The 15,424-nt window shown below is 37.5% G+C and overlaps 1 protein-coding gene across 1 annotated transcript in view; it reads left to right on the top strand.

Moving 5' to 3' along the window:
• Positions 1-15,424, top strand: part of LOC140246829 (steroid hormone receptor ERR1-like) — a 40,396-nt gene that overhangs the window by 16,203 nt on the left and 8,769 nt on the right. The window contains exons 2-4 of the mRNA XM_072326160.1: positions 3,505-3,663; positions 7,156-7,447; positions 10,187-10,303. Of these exons, the coding sequence (XP_072182261.1) occupies positions 3,589-3,663; positions 7,156-7,447; positions 10,187-10,303 (484 nt within the window). The 5' untranslated portion in view covers positions 3,505-3,588. The remainder of the gene's footprint in view (positions 1-3,504; positions 3,664-7,155; positions 7,448-10,186; positions 10,304-15,424) is intronic.

The raw sequence follows: 15,424 nt of genomic DNA, 5'->3' as shown, positions 1-15,424 counted from the left end.
AATTTAATCATCCGATTGCACTCCTATATATAGTACAGGGTATGTTGTCATGTTTTGTTTCATTTATTTCTTGGGGGATGGGGCGAGGGAGACAAGGTATAGGGTTAAAGTATACTTGGAAGCCATTAATAAAATATTCTTGCATTTCTTTTTTATGCCTCCGCAACGAAGTGACCGGAGGCATTATGTTTTCGGGTCGTCCGTCCGTCCGTCCGTCCGTCCCGTTTTGTTTTTGTCGATATCTCAAGAACCGTGTGGTGGTTTTACATCAAACTTGGTATGAGGGTATATCCTTGGGGGATAATACTTTGTGTGGATTTTAGGGTCACAGGGTCAAAGGTCAAAGGTCACAGGTTATTTTGTGAAAAAAAATTGAAATTTCATGTTTTTCTCCATATCTCGCAAATGGTTCAAGGTATCTTCATGGAACTTAGTATATGCTTGTACCGATGGGCAGTGATTATCTAGAGAAGTTGGGGGTCATGGGTCAAAGATCAGGGGGGTCAAAGGTCAAGATCAACTTCTCAAAATATCACTACTTTCCTTATATTTATGCAATGAATGAAGGTTTTTTTTTTTTAAACTTGATGTATACATGTATTACCCAATATATATTCTGTGGGAGGTTTCTTGCCAAAAGGTCAAAGGTCAAGTGAAAGTGCTGAATTGCACATTTTCCTCCATATCTCAAAAGTAACTCAAGGTATCATCATGAAACTTATTGTTATGCATGTTCAACCTAACAGTGATTCTCTTTGGAACTGTGAGGTCAAAGGTCAAAGGCCAGGTTTAGATAATGCTATTTTCCCATTTGATACTGAAATTATACTTTTTCTCAATACCTTGAAAAATTACTCAATGCATAAACTTATAAAAGGGTCAAAAGTCAAGTAAAAATCATCAGTTCCCCAAATACCTGCACTCTGACATTTTAATCATTCATCCAATTGAACCTAGTTCTAGGAAAGTGAACATTCAGCACATTTGTGTCAAACCTGTCATTTTGATATTTTGCCAATTGTTTGAAACTGTCATCACACATTGTCAAGACATTGTACTATAGACCTATTAGGAGAACCATGCATTATGGCGGAGGCATATCAGTCGCCGTAGCGATGTATCTAGTTTTTTTTTCAGAAATACAAATGCAGAAGCTTAGATCTCTTACAAAACATTTAATGTTTACGATCCACAAAGTATCACTGCTTAATTTAAAGGTGTAATTATGCTCATGCTCAGACTTGTGTATTCATATATTTCTTGCTATTCATCTTGTTTTTTGTGACCTTGGTACTGTATTTGGTAAGTATTTGGTGAAGTAAGAACAGGAAGTACTCTCATTAAGAAAAGATGGGTTAGAGGAGAGGGTTTAAAGAGCAGATTTTTTTTTTTTTTTCAATAGTCGGGGTATCTGACTGTACTCGTGTACATTTGTAACTTTTTGTAAACTGACATAAGTTATATGCTTTTCCACAGTGTTTGCTCACAAAGGAGTGTTCTCTGCCCTCTGACTTGCAGTCATAATAGTGTGCTAGAGTACATTCATATGGTCTGAAGTCATGGATCATACCATGTGTAGATCTATCTACACTGTATATAAAAGTGAGATCACAAAGGAGGGTTGTTTAGAATAAAAATGGAAAGAATTCTATAAACGTGATACATTGTTGTGATAACTTCATATTGAGTACCCCATAACTAGAGCATGGCAACAGTGAGAGTGTTTATGCAAACTTGTACTTACACTTGTATGTTTTATCTTTAAGTTTATTTCATTTACATAGTACTGTGACCCAATAGCTGGGGTATATGATATGCCTATGGTTTCATACACACACACACACACACGCACATGGTAACAGTTGGCATCAATCTTTGTATACTTTGATGACTACCGGTAATGTGCTGGTACATGTACACTCAGACCCAGAAGTCGATAGTGTGTAGTGGAATGTACCAAGTCTCATGCCTAGCATGCAGATGGACAGTTCTGGCAGTGCAGTGGTGCCTTCTGTTAGTGCAAATCATGGAAAGTGATCAATTTGTAGACCCATTGACCTGATAGGAATTTGTAGGAATGACTTTCTTCTCTCCCGTTTTTATATCTAGATCATTCAGGTTTTGTTTTGTTATGATGTAGAATATGAAAAATGCAAAACCCGTGATTTCTGAGAGAACAGTTTGAGAGCATTTCTTTTCTCTAGACACTTGAAAATCATTTGTATAATAAATCTAGATGATTATTTGACCAATGTTGGTCTTTTATCTTTTTCTTTATTGAAGCATACCATACCTGTATTCTCAACAAATTGTACAGTAATTGGAAGGATTAGATTGGAAAACATTCAGTGTTGGTGATTTGAATGGCAATGTTTGAGCCATGATTGAACTTCAAGCATACATTAAGGGATACAAATACATACCATGATACAAAGACACTGTTGGATATCTTTTCTCTGAGAATTTGTCTGTTTAGAATGTCTTGAAGTGTGGTTGTAATACATGCTTTGTTCAGCTCAGTGTTACATAATCTCTCATTGGCACATTTCTGATGGTTTTTAAGGGATCTTGAATCGTCATATTGGTACTGTAATATGCACGTAAGAAAAATATTACATAAATCCACTTCTCTAACATTGCATATAGGTTCTGTATGTATTATCAGTATGTTAGGGAATTGACAAACTTTACGAGCAATTCAATTGCTGTACAGTACCTTACTGCAAAATGACACTTTTAATCAATGAAGATTGAATGCAGTGTACTGTGGAATCTGATGTAAAAATGTATGCAAGCTATTTTGCGGTGAAAATGGAAAAAAAAATCGCAACATTGAAAACCTTTTCCATTTGTTAGAAAAAAATGCCTCACACAGAGTATTGTATGCTGAGATGCAAAGTGTGCAGTCTTCAAAAAGATGTGCCTTTAGATGGGAAACAAAACCTATAGTAAAACGTAGCTGTAGCATGTTCACAGGCATTCATGAACATTGCAGATCAAACTGTCTAATTGAATGGGTCGGTGCAATATAGTGCTAACCCACACAATGTTCATTTTGAGATAATCGCTGTTGAATGTTTGGAAAGTCCATACATTGTACATTGATAAAACATGAATGCATGCATTTTTTACCATCTTATTGGTTGAATTCAAATATGATATTTTCACGGAGGTTAGAGTGAAGGATAAGGATTATGAAAATGCATGTAACTCAATTTTGACAGAAGTGTGGGTTAGCACTATATTGCACCGACCCCTTCAATTGTTCCTAAGATAGCCTTGCCAAGTTCTCTTTGATCTGTGACTTTGTTCTATGATGCATTTAGCTCATTAAACTGAACATTGTGTAAAGTAATAGTTGTGTCACCAGTTCTGATTGTGAAAATAGGTAGTTGAAAAAGAAACCGAAGTGATTGAAGGATAATTAAGAGATGATTACTAGTAGTTTTATGCTAATTCTTACTCTTGTGTTTTTTGTTTTCTTTTGTTTTGTTTTTGTTTCAGGATGCAAAGATAACTGCTAGTGTGACAGCATCATTGACCCTTGACCTTTCTCCCTTGGGATGTCACTAATGGGACCATGTAGGCATGGCTTCTTCCTCTGACGAAGGAGAGTCTTCAACACCATCCTCCCCAAACTACACCCAGCTCTCTGGATACCAGGTATGTGTGATGGTAGCTTAGTGTCGGCATCAGCTGCTCTGGTAAATTTCTATTTCATTCTCCTTTGTGTCCACATTTTTGACAATGTAGTCATCTCAAATCACAAATTAAAGGGATGGTACAGTAATGGTGGAGATGAGAATCGGGCTTTTAACTTTTTGCGAGATACCAAGAAAACACTTACGATATAGTACAGAGCATACCATTTTAAGAGGAATTCAAAGTTTATTTGATGAAAATCGGATTTGGAATTACTGAAACATCCAAAAACAAAGTAAAACATTAGAATCGATTTTTTTGGATATCTCAGCCATTTCAAAATCAATTTTCATCAAATAAACGTTGAATTCCTCATAGAATTACATGCTTTTTCATATTTCATAAGAGGTTTCTCATTATTTCACAAAAAAAAAAATGTGAGAAACCTAAAATTAGGTTTAAACCAAAACTGTACAATCCCTTTAACCAATGAAACCAAACCTGATAAATGCAGACATTTTCACATGATTGCTCTTTAGACCCCCCCCCCCCCAAAAAAAAAAAAAGAAAAAAAAAAAGAAAGAGAGAGTGAGAAAAAAGGAGAAATAGTATGTATGGATTTCGGTGTTCCCTATTGAATAGTTCCTCAGTGACAACAAGATTACCATTTGTTAGTTGAAACAAGACTTGGAATTATATATTGATGTCTGTCATATTTTCTGTGGATGACTTGAATTGTGACTTACTGTGTCTTGTCATCAATGGAAAATACTTAGGGACTTCAGCAGGTTTGGAATGTATGCTTATGGTTCCCCTATCATTCAGAATGTAGCAAATATTGTGAAAAAAGCTTCAGTCATGGCAGTAGTCATAGCAAGATCCAAAATGCCGACAGCTGTTTGGTTGTTACCCAACTAGTTGCAGTGTTAACACAAATGGGTTAAGATGCTTCAGGTGTAAAAAGCTGTATGAAACAGTCCATCTTTGTGAATCATGGTTGGATAGCATAGTGATGTTGATAAGCCTCAGATACATTGTATATATATATATATGTATTATACATGTTTGGAGGTGTAGCCAAACACAGAATTTGAAAGAAACACCGTCACATGGTACTTAGCCCTACCTAATCACTAGAAATCTTTTAATGATTTAATTGCCTCCAGTTGGTTAGAATTTTGTAGTTTTTTATGTCACTGTTTGTATAGCATTAATGCTGTCTGCATTCTTATTAGAAAGGGGATCATATTGAATAAATTGGTGCAGGCATTTTAGATATGGCATGGTAAATAGTCAAAGAGTAATTTTGATCTAAATCCATGGCAGGTAGTGCGCTGTGTATGCTTTCTGGCGAAGAGGAGTGATTTTGAATAATTTTCCTGAAATTTGTGTTCTATGGAGAAGAGGTTGCCACTGCCTGTGTGCCCTCTTCAGCTTTGCACTCATGAATCACTTTGGCTTTACTGCCTCCTGACAGCTGTGTGGACTTGCATGTGCTTTTGTATATCTAGGAAGACTTTGCCCTCTTTCTCCTTTCAAGGAACTCTAAAGATACGGGGGGCAAACTGAAGGGACCCTCATTTGGTTCTTTCCTCATCCTCATGAATGTCACCTCTATCTCCTCTGTCATCAAACTTTGACCCAGTACCAAGGGCTGAAACGGCCAAGTTGTGCACACATAGTCTTAGGAGCACATTTTTATTTTTTGCCAAGTGCAATTTGAGGTGCTCACTAGATTGGATCTTATGTCCTGTCATGGTCTGTCAATATCGGTGTGTGGCCTTTGCATTGTGGAGTATCTGCCTGGTAAATCATGTGCACTGAATGCTGCGGAAGCAGTTTCAGCCATGTTGAGGGACTACATCGCAATTCTTAATGGTTATTTCAAAGTCCGAGAGTTGTGATGGAAACCAGTGGTGTGTTTTGAATACCTGGTAGGCGTGGAACTAAAGCATGAAGCACCTGGTGGTGAGCGTTTGTTTCATGTCCTATTTTCATCTCATGACAGCTCTATGTATTGCTTGTTGACTCATTCATTTCTTAGTTTAGAACGCCAATAGAATTAAGTACTTCTCCTTTTGATGCAGTCATTACCAGAACAGAAGTACTGTCTCTTCTGAGACGGCAGACATGTGAAATAAATGTAGTACTTTGACTATTAAAGTTTTGCCTCATGCGACAGGCAAGGGTTGACATGAGTCAGTATGGAAACACTGTGATAAACCCAATCAAATCTTAATTAATGCTAATAAACTGCAGCTGTAAATAACCTAAATTGAAGTGATGATAAGGCTTGAAGATTCAAAAAGGCAACTTTTGTTCTTCATAGATTCAATCAAATGAACACAAAAACAAAACTCAGCATGCACTGTGTTGCACAAACAGCTTTGGGTATGTATCAGGAGCACCATGAGGAATTTAGTCTTGTGTTGGTATGTTAGTGTCAACTGACCTGTCTTTACATACTTTTTGGGTTGTTTACTGGAACTTTGACTGAAAGAGAATATCCACCCCAAAAATAATAAACTCCAAAAGAAAGAGAATAAAATCCGTACAACATTCCAAAAATAACAAAAATTGGATGAGAAATAAGGAAGATATGGCATTTTGAAATTTCAAAGTTTTTGGAAAACAGTTTTTATCCAGTCCTTATGAATATTCAAACGAGCGAGTTGATGATGTCATGCCCTCATCATTTTTATGCCTCTACCACGAAGTGTCGCTGGAGGCATTATTCATATGTATGTTAACTTATGTAAGAAATTCGGGGAAAAAAACATTTTTAGCTATTACAGATAAAAGCATATTCCCATACCAAAATAAAGCAGCATTAGCATTTGTCCTTTGTTATTTTTGGGTGGTTTAAGGCAAGTTTTATATTCATACAACTGAAATATGAGACTTTTGTCATTTCTGTATATGAAATGAATAAGAAATTGTGAGAGCATGACATCATTAAGTTGCTGATTTGAATATTCATAACAACTGGTCAAGAAGTGATTTCAGAAAAGAAAAATTGACATTTCAAATGTCATAATATATTTTTTATCCGATTTTGATCATTATTTGTACTGTTCTGCAGGAAGTTTTTTTTTTTTCTCTCTCTTCCCTATGAAATTGATACAGTTTTGGAGTGGATTTCTTCTTTGAGACACTAGTGTGACTCAACTTCTCAGAATGGCGCAAAACCAATACAGATATGGTATCCATGCTTGTTTAGATGTGCCATAGGCATTTATGCTCAAACCCCAAGGACATCCTGTAGGATTAAACACACCAGCATGCATCACTGTTATGACTACACTATATGGTTTGGAGTAAATGATGCAATGACTGACATTGTATGGTTTTCTTTTATTGTTGTAAATGTTATTTTTGGATCTTTCTTTATTTGTCTAAGAAGCTTATTGATTTTCATGCTTTCCCATGAATAATATGACAATTTTGCATTGACTTAATCGCTTGGCATGAGAACTTAATCACCTTTCCTGCTAATCTTTGGTTTTTGAGCAGACTGGGTCTCCCACCCATGCTTTGGTGAAGGCAGAGTATGAGGGCAGCCCTGGCTGCAGCAGTGACAGCGTCTGCTCCCCGGACGCCAATGGCTCCGCTGGCGCAGCCGCCCTGCAGAATGGCTTCAACACCAGCATGCTGGATGACATGGGGAAGGTAGCCCTCGGCGAAGGAGCAGAGCAGAGTGGGAACCCCCGCCTGTGTGCCGTCTGCTCGGACCTGGCGTCCGGCTACCACTATGGTATCGCCTCATGCGAGGCCTGCAAAGCGTTCTTCAAGAGGACAGTTCAAGGTGGGTACCCTCCATATATTGTATGTAGTACATCGGTACTCATCTCTTGGCTCTCCCCCTTTCCAACTTTCTTATGATCTCTAGTGCGTGCATGGAAATCAACTTGTCGTCATGGACATATGTTCATAGGAACAGTGTTGCATCTTTACAGTGATCATCTTTCCAAGGAATATTCGTTTGCACCATTTGCAGTTAAGGTTGAATTAGTTGCAATTCTCCAAGACATTTATGGAGATATGAACATGGAGGATAGTGAATGTAATTCAGAAATGGCTGAGATTCTTCACATTAAAATGGAAGAAGAGGAGCCATTATGGCTCTGAGGATAATGCTTCAAACTCTTAATAATGAGTTCCCTGGTTCAAGTCTGCGTAGAGCAGTGATAGTGCCCTAGGGCAAGGCACTTTATCCTCATTGCCTATTCCTTTCAGTGGATTTAAATCTGTTGGTCCCAGGTAGCTTGCTAATAAGCATTTAAGTGGACTCTTTAAATGGTCATGTTAAGGCCACCTCACACTAAGACTTTCAGTCACACGACTAACCGACTCTGGATCTGAAATAAACAAGCGTGTTTATTCTGAGGCAATTGTGATTTATTTCAGATCCAAAGTTGGTCAGTCGTGCGACCGAAAGTCGTATAATGTGTGGTGGCCTTTAGATAAAGCCAACGAAACAAGTAATGAGTTCTGAGTGAGATACAATCCTACGGGAGAAATGTGTGCTTTCATTTTTGAGAATGGCATGTTACCAGTTAAGTATGTACTGGTGTGATGTGTGAGTCCTAGATGCACTTTCTAATGGCATGCCCAGTGTCACCTCATGAACAACATCCTGTCGCCCAAACTGAACAAAGATAAAACAGCTCCTATCAGTATTGTCTGAAGTGATAGTGTCTCTGTTTTAAAGGTGCTGTGTAGCTTCTAGAATAGGCAAGGTGCTATTTCTTTACTTGTTTACTGCTTTAACAGTACTTTTTAAGGCAAAATGTCCAAATACACATAGGAATTGTATAGAAAAAAAAAAAGGAGAACTGAGAAAAACAAAATGCAAGGCAGTGAGATCATATAGTGTTATCTAGAGCTACCAACAGTAATTTTGGAATCATAGAATGGCGGAATGCAAAAAAGGGGTACACAGTATTTACATTGAGGTTTCCTGTCATAATGGTTTTGGTTTTGGTTGTGCTCACTACATGGTATTGAGGTAATTGAAGCTGCAGTTTGAACTCTTCTCCATGACGTAAAGACAAATTTGATTGAAATCATCTGGGCTTGCCAAAGAGGGCTCCTGCCTTTAAGGCACATGCTATGCTTACTGATAAAGAGAAACGGTAAAATTTCCAGTTTGCTGGGACTATCACATGTTCAAAGGTCAAGTGAAATCCGTGCAAATTGAGTTTGGGTAACAAAAACACATGCCGTACAATGGCAAAGCTTTGGTAAATGTTTAGGGTTAGATAACAAATGTTTGGCTTTCATTTTCATTCAAACACTTTCACATCTCTTTTTGTCAACGGACTGAAATGATTGCTGGTCAACACAAACAAATTCATCCAGTGGGGTTGTTTACACAATAGCAAATCAGAAGCATCCAAGAAGAAATGATACACTACTATGATTCTCTGCAGATGTATCATGTGCTGACTAAACAGGTGCATAGATCCAGATGCAAAACAGACTTACCACATGTACATGTGTAGATCACAAAGCAATAACCTTTGTCATGTAATTTGTGCTTCTTGTCTGAGTTTGAGTAATGGTTGTTCATCAATCAGTACATGTGTGCTTATTTCTGCTTTCCTCAACAGTATATATTTTTGTGTGTGTTTGTGCATATGTCTGTGTGTGTATGGCAGAAGATAAGGTCTTTCAATGCAGCTAATTGAAACACAAATTTCTTATTCTTTGTGAAAGATAAAAGTGTTTGGCCTCAATTTTGTTTGTGTTAACATTGTTTTCTTCCATCTGAAGATTACTGTAAAACACAGTATTTTCATGGCATGACATTTTCATGAATGGGAGCCAACAGCCTTATTGGCAGCATGAAATTTTTGCGAGTTGCCTCTAACATTCAATGCATATAGTCTAGACAAGATCTTAAGCATGCATTTTAATTTTGCGAAACTTGTCTCTAGCGGAATTTGCGAAATTAAACTGCACGCAAACATTCCTTATTTTACAGTATAACTTGTATATTTCTAGACCAAAATCACTAAGTGATCAAATTATTTCTTGTCTTTTTTTATGTTTTGGAAAATAAATTTTTGATCATGTAGTAACTCTCTCATGTGTCTGAATCCATTACAGGAAAATCCAGTCTTCAGAAATAAATAGATCTACCATGAAGAAAAAAAAAAAAATATGTGAGAACAAATCTATTTCATGGATATGTGCATGTGTTTTAGAACATTCTTGCTGGTTTTGCTTTGATCCATAATATTTGACAAGTCGGTGATGTACATAGGAACAAGACAATGTTCATCAGCTGTGTGTGAGAGTGTTTGTGAGAATGTGTGCACGTGTGTATACCGGTGTGTGTGTGTATGAGTGTTGTGTTTAATACTGACATTGACTGATTTAGCTGAATAGTGAAAATGTGTGCACATGTGAATGCCTGTGTGTGTGTGTGTGTATGACTGTTGCGTTACTGACATTGACTGATTTAGCTTAATATGTTGCCTTCACGTTATGAGTGTCACCCTGATGTAATGTGTGGCCTCGTGCTCTGTCCCTGCTACAGGTAACCTGCGGTACCAGTGCCACTCTAAGAACAAGTGCGAGGTGAACAAGAAGAGGCGCAAGGCTTGCCCCGCTTGCCGCTTCCAAAAGTGCATTGACATGGGCATGATGATTGATGGTGAGTACATTTTCAACAGCATAGCAGCCAACCCCAAAAGGTCATAGAAACCTTTTCCTTTCTGTTTTTTTTTTGGTGATATTTTCATTGCCTTCTAGGGAATGTTCTTTTGGTTGTGCCTGCATTTATAGGAAGTGCTAGTGCTACTATCCTTTCACTGTCTTTTCGTCTGTCTGTAATCATTAGCTCATGCTTTAGAATGGCTCAAGGTCAGCAGGTGGAAAGTAGATTAATGCATGTATGAATGTACAAGACAAACTGGCTGATAAGAGTTGGAGACTTGAATACGCTATACCAGTGCTTCCTAAATACAAGATCTAACTAGGATACCTAGCGGACAATTTTCTCCTGTACGTACGGATGCTTTTCACTCTATTTAGTTGTCACTTGTACGAACACTTAGATTGTGAAGTCTCCATGATCTTTGGTCTTCCATTCGCACTGGCAGCCGAACTTCTCAATCTTTGGATCGAGAAGTTTTGGTCACTAGTGGTCGTGTACAAGAAATAAAGAGTACATCGTGTGATGGCTGGTGATTGTGACAGAACAATACACGTCTGTTCATCACAATGGCTGCATGCTTCTGAGGCACAGCCTGCAAACAGATGGTGGACTGGCCGTGTGATAAACTTCGCTAAGTTTTAGTTTCTAACGTTCACAAGAAGTTTCACAAGAAGTTTGCAGTTACACTGGCAAAAGTTCGAGATCTTAAAGTTTGCGATCTTAAACTATGTGATCTTTTGCCAGTGTGACAGGAGCTAATGACTCACAATAAGGCAGGCTTTTTACAATACATTTCACATTTTTTTTGTGACAAAAGACTCTGTCCTGGAACATTTCCCACAGGGCATTGACTATCATACGTGAAAGGTTTTGAGGCATAAATTCCTAAAGGCCTGTCATGCTCTTGTGAGTTCTTGCAAAAGTCAAGGTATTTGTGTAGGTGTGTAACTTAACTGTAGATGACATCACAGAAAACAAGAAAGGAAAGGAATCTGGCTTAGTGGGTGCAGAAAAGACAATTTACACATATTTTGATCAAACTGTTTCAGAATTTGGGATTTGTTTACCAGTACATATCAGCAGAAGTCAACATGCAATGATTGTGAGAGGAAATTAGTCAGGGTTGCTGTCGCTAAAGTCATGGATCAAAGGTCAAGAAATGTCTTTGACATTTGTTGTCTTTTTTTGCTGGTTTGTCTACATTGATTTTTATGCCTCTGCCAGGAAGTGTCGCTGCAGGCATGTTTTCGGGTTGTCCATCCTTCCGTCCTTCCGTCTGTCCGTCCGTCTGTAATCAATTTTGTGGACAGCATAACTAAACAACCGTTTGAGGTATCCCAATGAAATTTGGCAGATGTATGTATGAGGGGGTGAAGTTGTGCCTATCAACTTTTGGGCCCAGATGCTCGAGGTCAAAGGTCAAGGTCAAGCTCAAAATTTCACTATATCCCCCATATCTATGCAATGCCTGAAGGTATTTTCATGAAACTTAGTATATACATGTATTACCCAATAAAGATTCTCTAGTTAGAGTTTTAGGTCATGAGGTCAAAGTTCAAAGGTCAAAGGTCAAGTGAAAATGGCAAAATTTCATTTTTTTCTCCATATCTCGGAAATGGTTCAAGGTATCTTCATGGAACATAGTACATATGCATATACTAACTGGCAGTGATTATCTATGAAACTTTGGGGTCACAAGGTCAACGATCAGGGTCAAGGGTCAAGGTCAACTCATTAAATTTCACTTTTCCATCATATTTATGCAATACCTGCAGGAATTTTCTTGAAACTTAGTGAATACATGTATTACCCATTAGAGATTCTTTGGGAAGTTTTTGGCCAAAAAGTTCAAAGGTCAAAAGTCAAGTGAAAGTGCTAAATTTCACTTCATCCTCTATATCTTGGAAGTGGCTCAAGGTATCATCATGAAACTAATATTCATGCACACAGTATTCTGCCTGACAGTGATTCTCTTGGGAATTCTAAGGTCATAGGATCAAAGGTCAAGGGTTAAAGGCCAGGTCAAAATGCTAAAAATTTACTATTTAGTACAGATATTATACTTTTTCTCTATACCTTGAAAATTACCCAATGCATAGACTTATAAAAGATCATAAGTCCTCAAATCCCCAAATACATGCTTTCTTAAAAATGTAGCCATTCGTCCAAATAAACCTATTTCAAGGATGTCATTTTAATATTTTGCCAATTAGATGAAACTGTTATCGCACATTGTCAAGACGTACTATAGACCTATATTTTGAGAAATCATACATTATGGCGGAGGCATACCAGTTGCCATAGCGACATTTCTAGTTACAATGTAAAATAGTCATTGAGAAGTTCAATATCCACATTGACAGGTAATGCAGGTACATCCAGAAGAAGGTGTGCTGATGGTTGGAAAAAAAAAAAAGAAGAAGCTCAAAACTGAGTAGGGAATGATTTTACAGACTTTTGCCATCCAAATTGTCCAAATGAGAGTGGCTGGTGCTAGTTGACATCAAGCAGAACTTAGTACTAAGATGTTAAGAACTAAGTGAATGGTAGCCATGAGCTGGCTTCAGGGAAATCTTAAAATGAATGATTGTAATGATACATCAGTGACTTTAATTTATGATTTTTCTATTAAATTGTGGCGTTCTTCTATTTCTTTACTCATTTTCAATTGTGCATTGATTTAGACATTGCTTTTCATCTTTACAATACTGCCTAATTTTTCCTCAATTGGACTTTTGTTCAGTGGTTAAATTTGTTATCATGGAGTACAGTAATGAATGGGGAAATGTATGCATGTAGGTCAAAATCATGTTGAGATCAGAGTTAATAATTGCATGTGTAGTTAAATTTGTGAATAGTACCTGACTTGCAAAATTCTCGAAAATAAAAACCTCACAAATTATATGGTTTATACATTATTGCCGAGCACTAATGTGATACATATCATGTAGTCATTATGGTTTGTGTGAATTGGGACTTGTATAATGACAAATTCAGGAATGGTCAAATTCATGAACAAGAACCAAAGTGACTGAGTGACAGAATGAGGAGTAAGCATTTTTCCTACCAGGAAAGACAATACACAGTACATGTGTGTTATAGGAGGCATTTTTAATTTTTTTTTCTCACTAATTGCATGTTCTTTATTTCATGAATGCCACCCAACTTTGAACTAGACAAGAATAGATACACATACCACATATTGCGTATTCAGTATCCCAAGACAGTTTGGCAGTGGACTGTTAATATTCTGGATTCGGCTTCTATCAGCATATCCTAGTCCACTTGTGCCTCAGATGGTTTGTGTGTCATGAACTCTGCAGTGGTCTGACTGTTAGTGATGATGATGATGACCAAGTCATAGTGATTACTATGACCATGGGTATTGCTTAATAACAAAATGATAGCAGTTGACTTCAATTGTGGTTAATAAGATAATTATCTACTTGTCTTTGTAGCAGTGATAGCATACTTATCCTTATCAGATGACATTCTCAACAACTGTTAGTACAGCAACAGCTCTTATGGACTTGTCTTTCTTCAAGACCCTAGTATTATTATATTGTTTGTCTTTATGACTGTCAAGTACAATCTATTACCGTATGAGCTGAAATTTCAGTGTACAGATATTTTTGCAAAGTGCTACTTGTGGGACATTTTTGTGTGTTGTTAATTTCACAGAGTGAGGGGCTAGTAATCGTTACTTCACCGAAAAAATATAAGAATGAATAACAGGCTACAACACTAGCACTGAATATTTTTACTCAGTTTTGTCCTTAACCCGTTGAGGATGGACTGATTTTGCTAGAACACGCATTTCCCATAGAACCCTGCCCGACTATACTCGGGACTCATTCTGAACAGGTTAAATTATACAAGTAGTGTGTTCTGCATTCAAAGTACTGTACAAGTGTGTCATGTTATGCCCCAGATATTGTTAGGTCATGGCTCACACAGTGTGATAGACCTGCAGTAGTTGCTTGTTGCTTGTTATCCAGTTCAGGCATAGCCTGATATTTTGTTTTTTAGAAGTGATCATAAAAATATAGCCACTGTTAAAATTTCAGCTCGTATGGTATCATGATTTTGAATAGAGAGCCCATATTTCAGATTTGTGGTTGTCTAATTTCATGAGTGTGACGAGGGCCCTCCCCCTTCCTGTTTCAGTGATACTGGGCTGAACACAAAATGTTGTTTGGTTTCTATAGTGACAATAAGAAATGAAAGTGGAAGTAAATTATATTTTGCAGAGGAGCTTGTTATTGTGACTTCAGAGTGTGTGAGTCACTGTCCAGAAATATATAGCTTTATATTGATACTGTCTGAAAGTTTCCTTAAATGGAAAGGAGGGCCATCAGTAGTTGTTTGAAATGTATGACAAGTAGATGCACATTTCTTTCAAGATAATTATATGATGGCTGCATGTATATGTATATAGTAAATGAGTGCTGCATTGTACCAGTCTGTTACTATTTGTCAGCAAATGTCCAGTGAAACGCTGGAAGTGTAGTTGATGTCATAAAATAGATATGGCAGAAAACAGAAAGTGGTCTCTTTTATAAGAGGAAAATACAGAGGGATTTGCTGTCTGCTCAAGCTATTCCCAATCACACAATTTCTTGGAACTTTGGAAAGGGTGGTGGCATGTCCCAAAACACTAAAATGGTACAGTGTTCTTTGTGCCCCATTTAGAAAAACCAAACAACGTACCTAATTTAGTCTGTTTTCAGACACACACACATACAAAAAAGATGAGGACATGTCTAACTGATGTCATGCAGATAACTTTCAAGGTAGTAATTGTAGTCTTCAGACTGCTGTCTTGATGAGGTGCCTGCTATACGCCCTGTGGGATACTCCTGATTATGTATATACATGTATGTGATATTGCAAGGATGGATATGCTGTGTACATCTCAGTGGGATTTTATGTTCTATGCAGCCTGTTATTATAATCTTCGTGAAAGTCTCATCACCAGGTAGGTGGGAAGTTCCCACCTCCCTGCTTGGACCATACATTGCCTAGACTTTCGAAATGGTATAATCCTGTGATTAATATTTGAAATTAAATGAAGTAACCATACCCATAGTTTTACTTCCATAAGAGTCCACAGCCTGT

The sequence above is a fragment of the Diadema setosum genome, chromosome 1 (assembly GCF_964275005.1).
Source record: "Diadema setosum chromosome 1, eeDiaSeto1, whole genome shotgun sequence".
NCBI lineage: Eukaryota > Metazoa > Echinodermata > Echinoidea > Diadematoida > Diadematidae > Diadema > Diadema setosum.
Note: the sequence above shows the minus strand (reverse complement) of the source record. Positions and strands in the feature narration are given on the sequence as shown.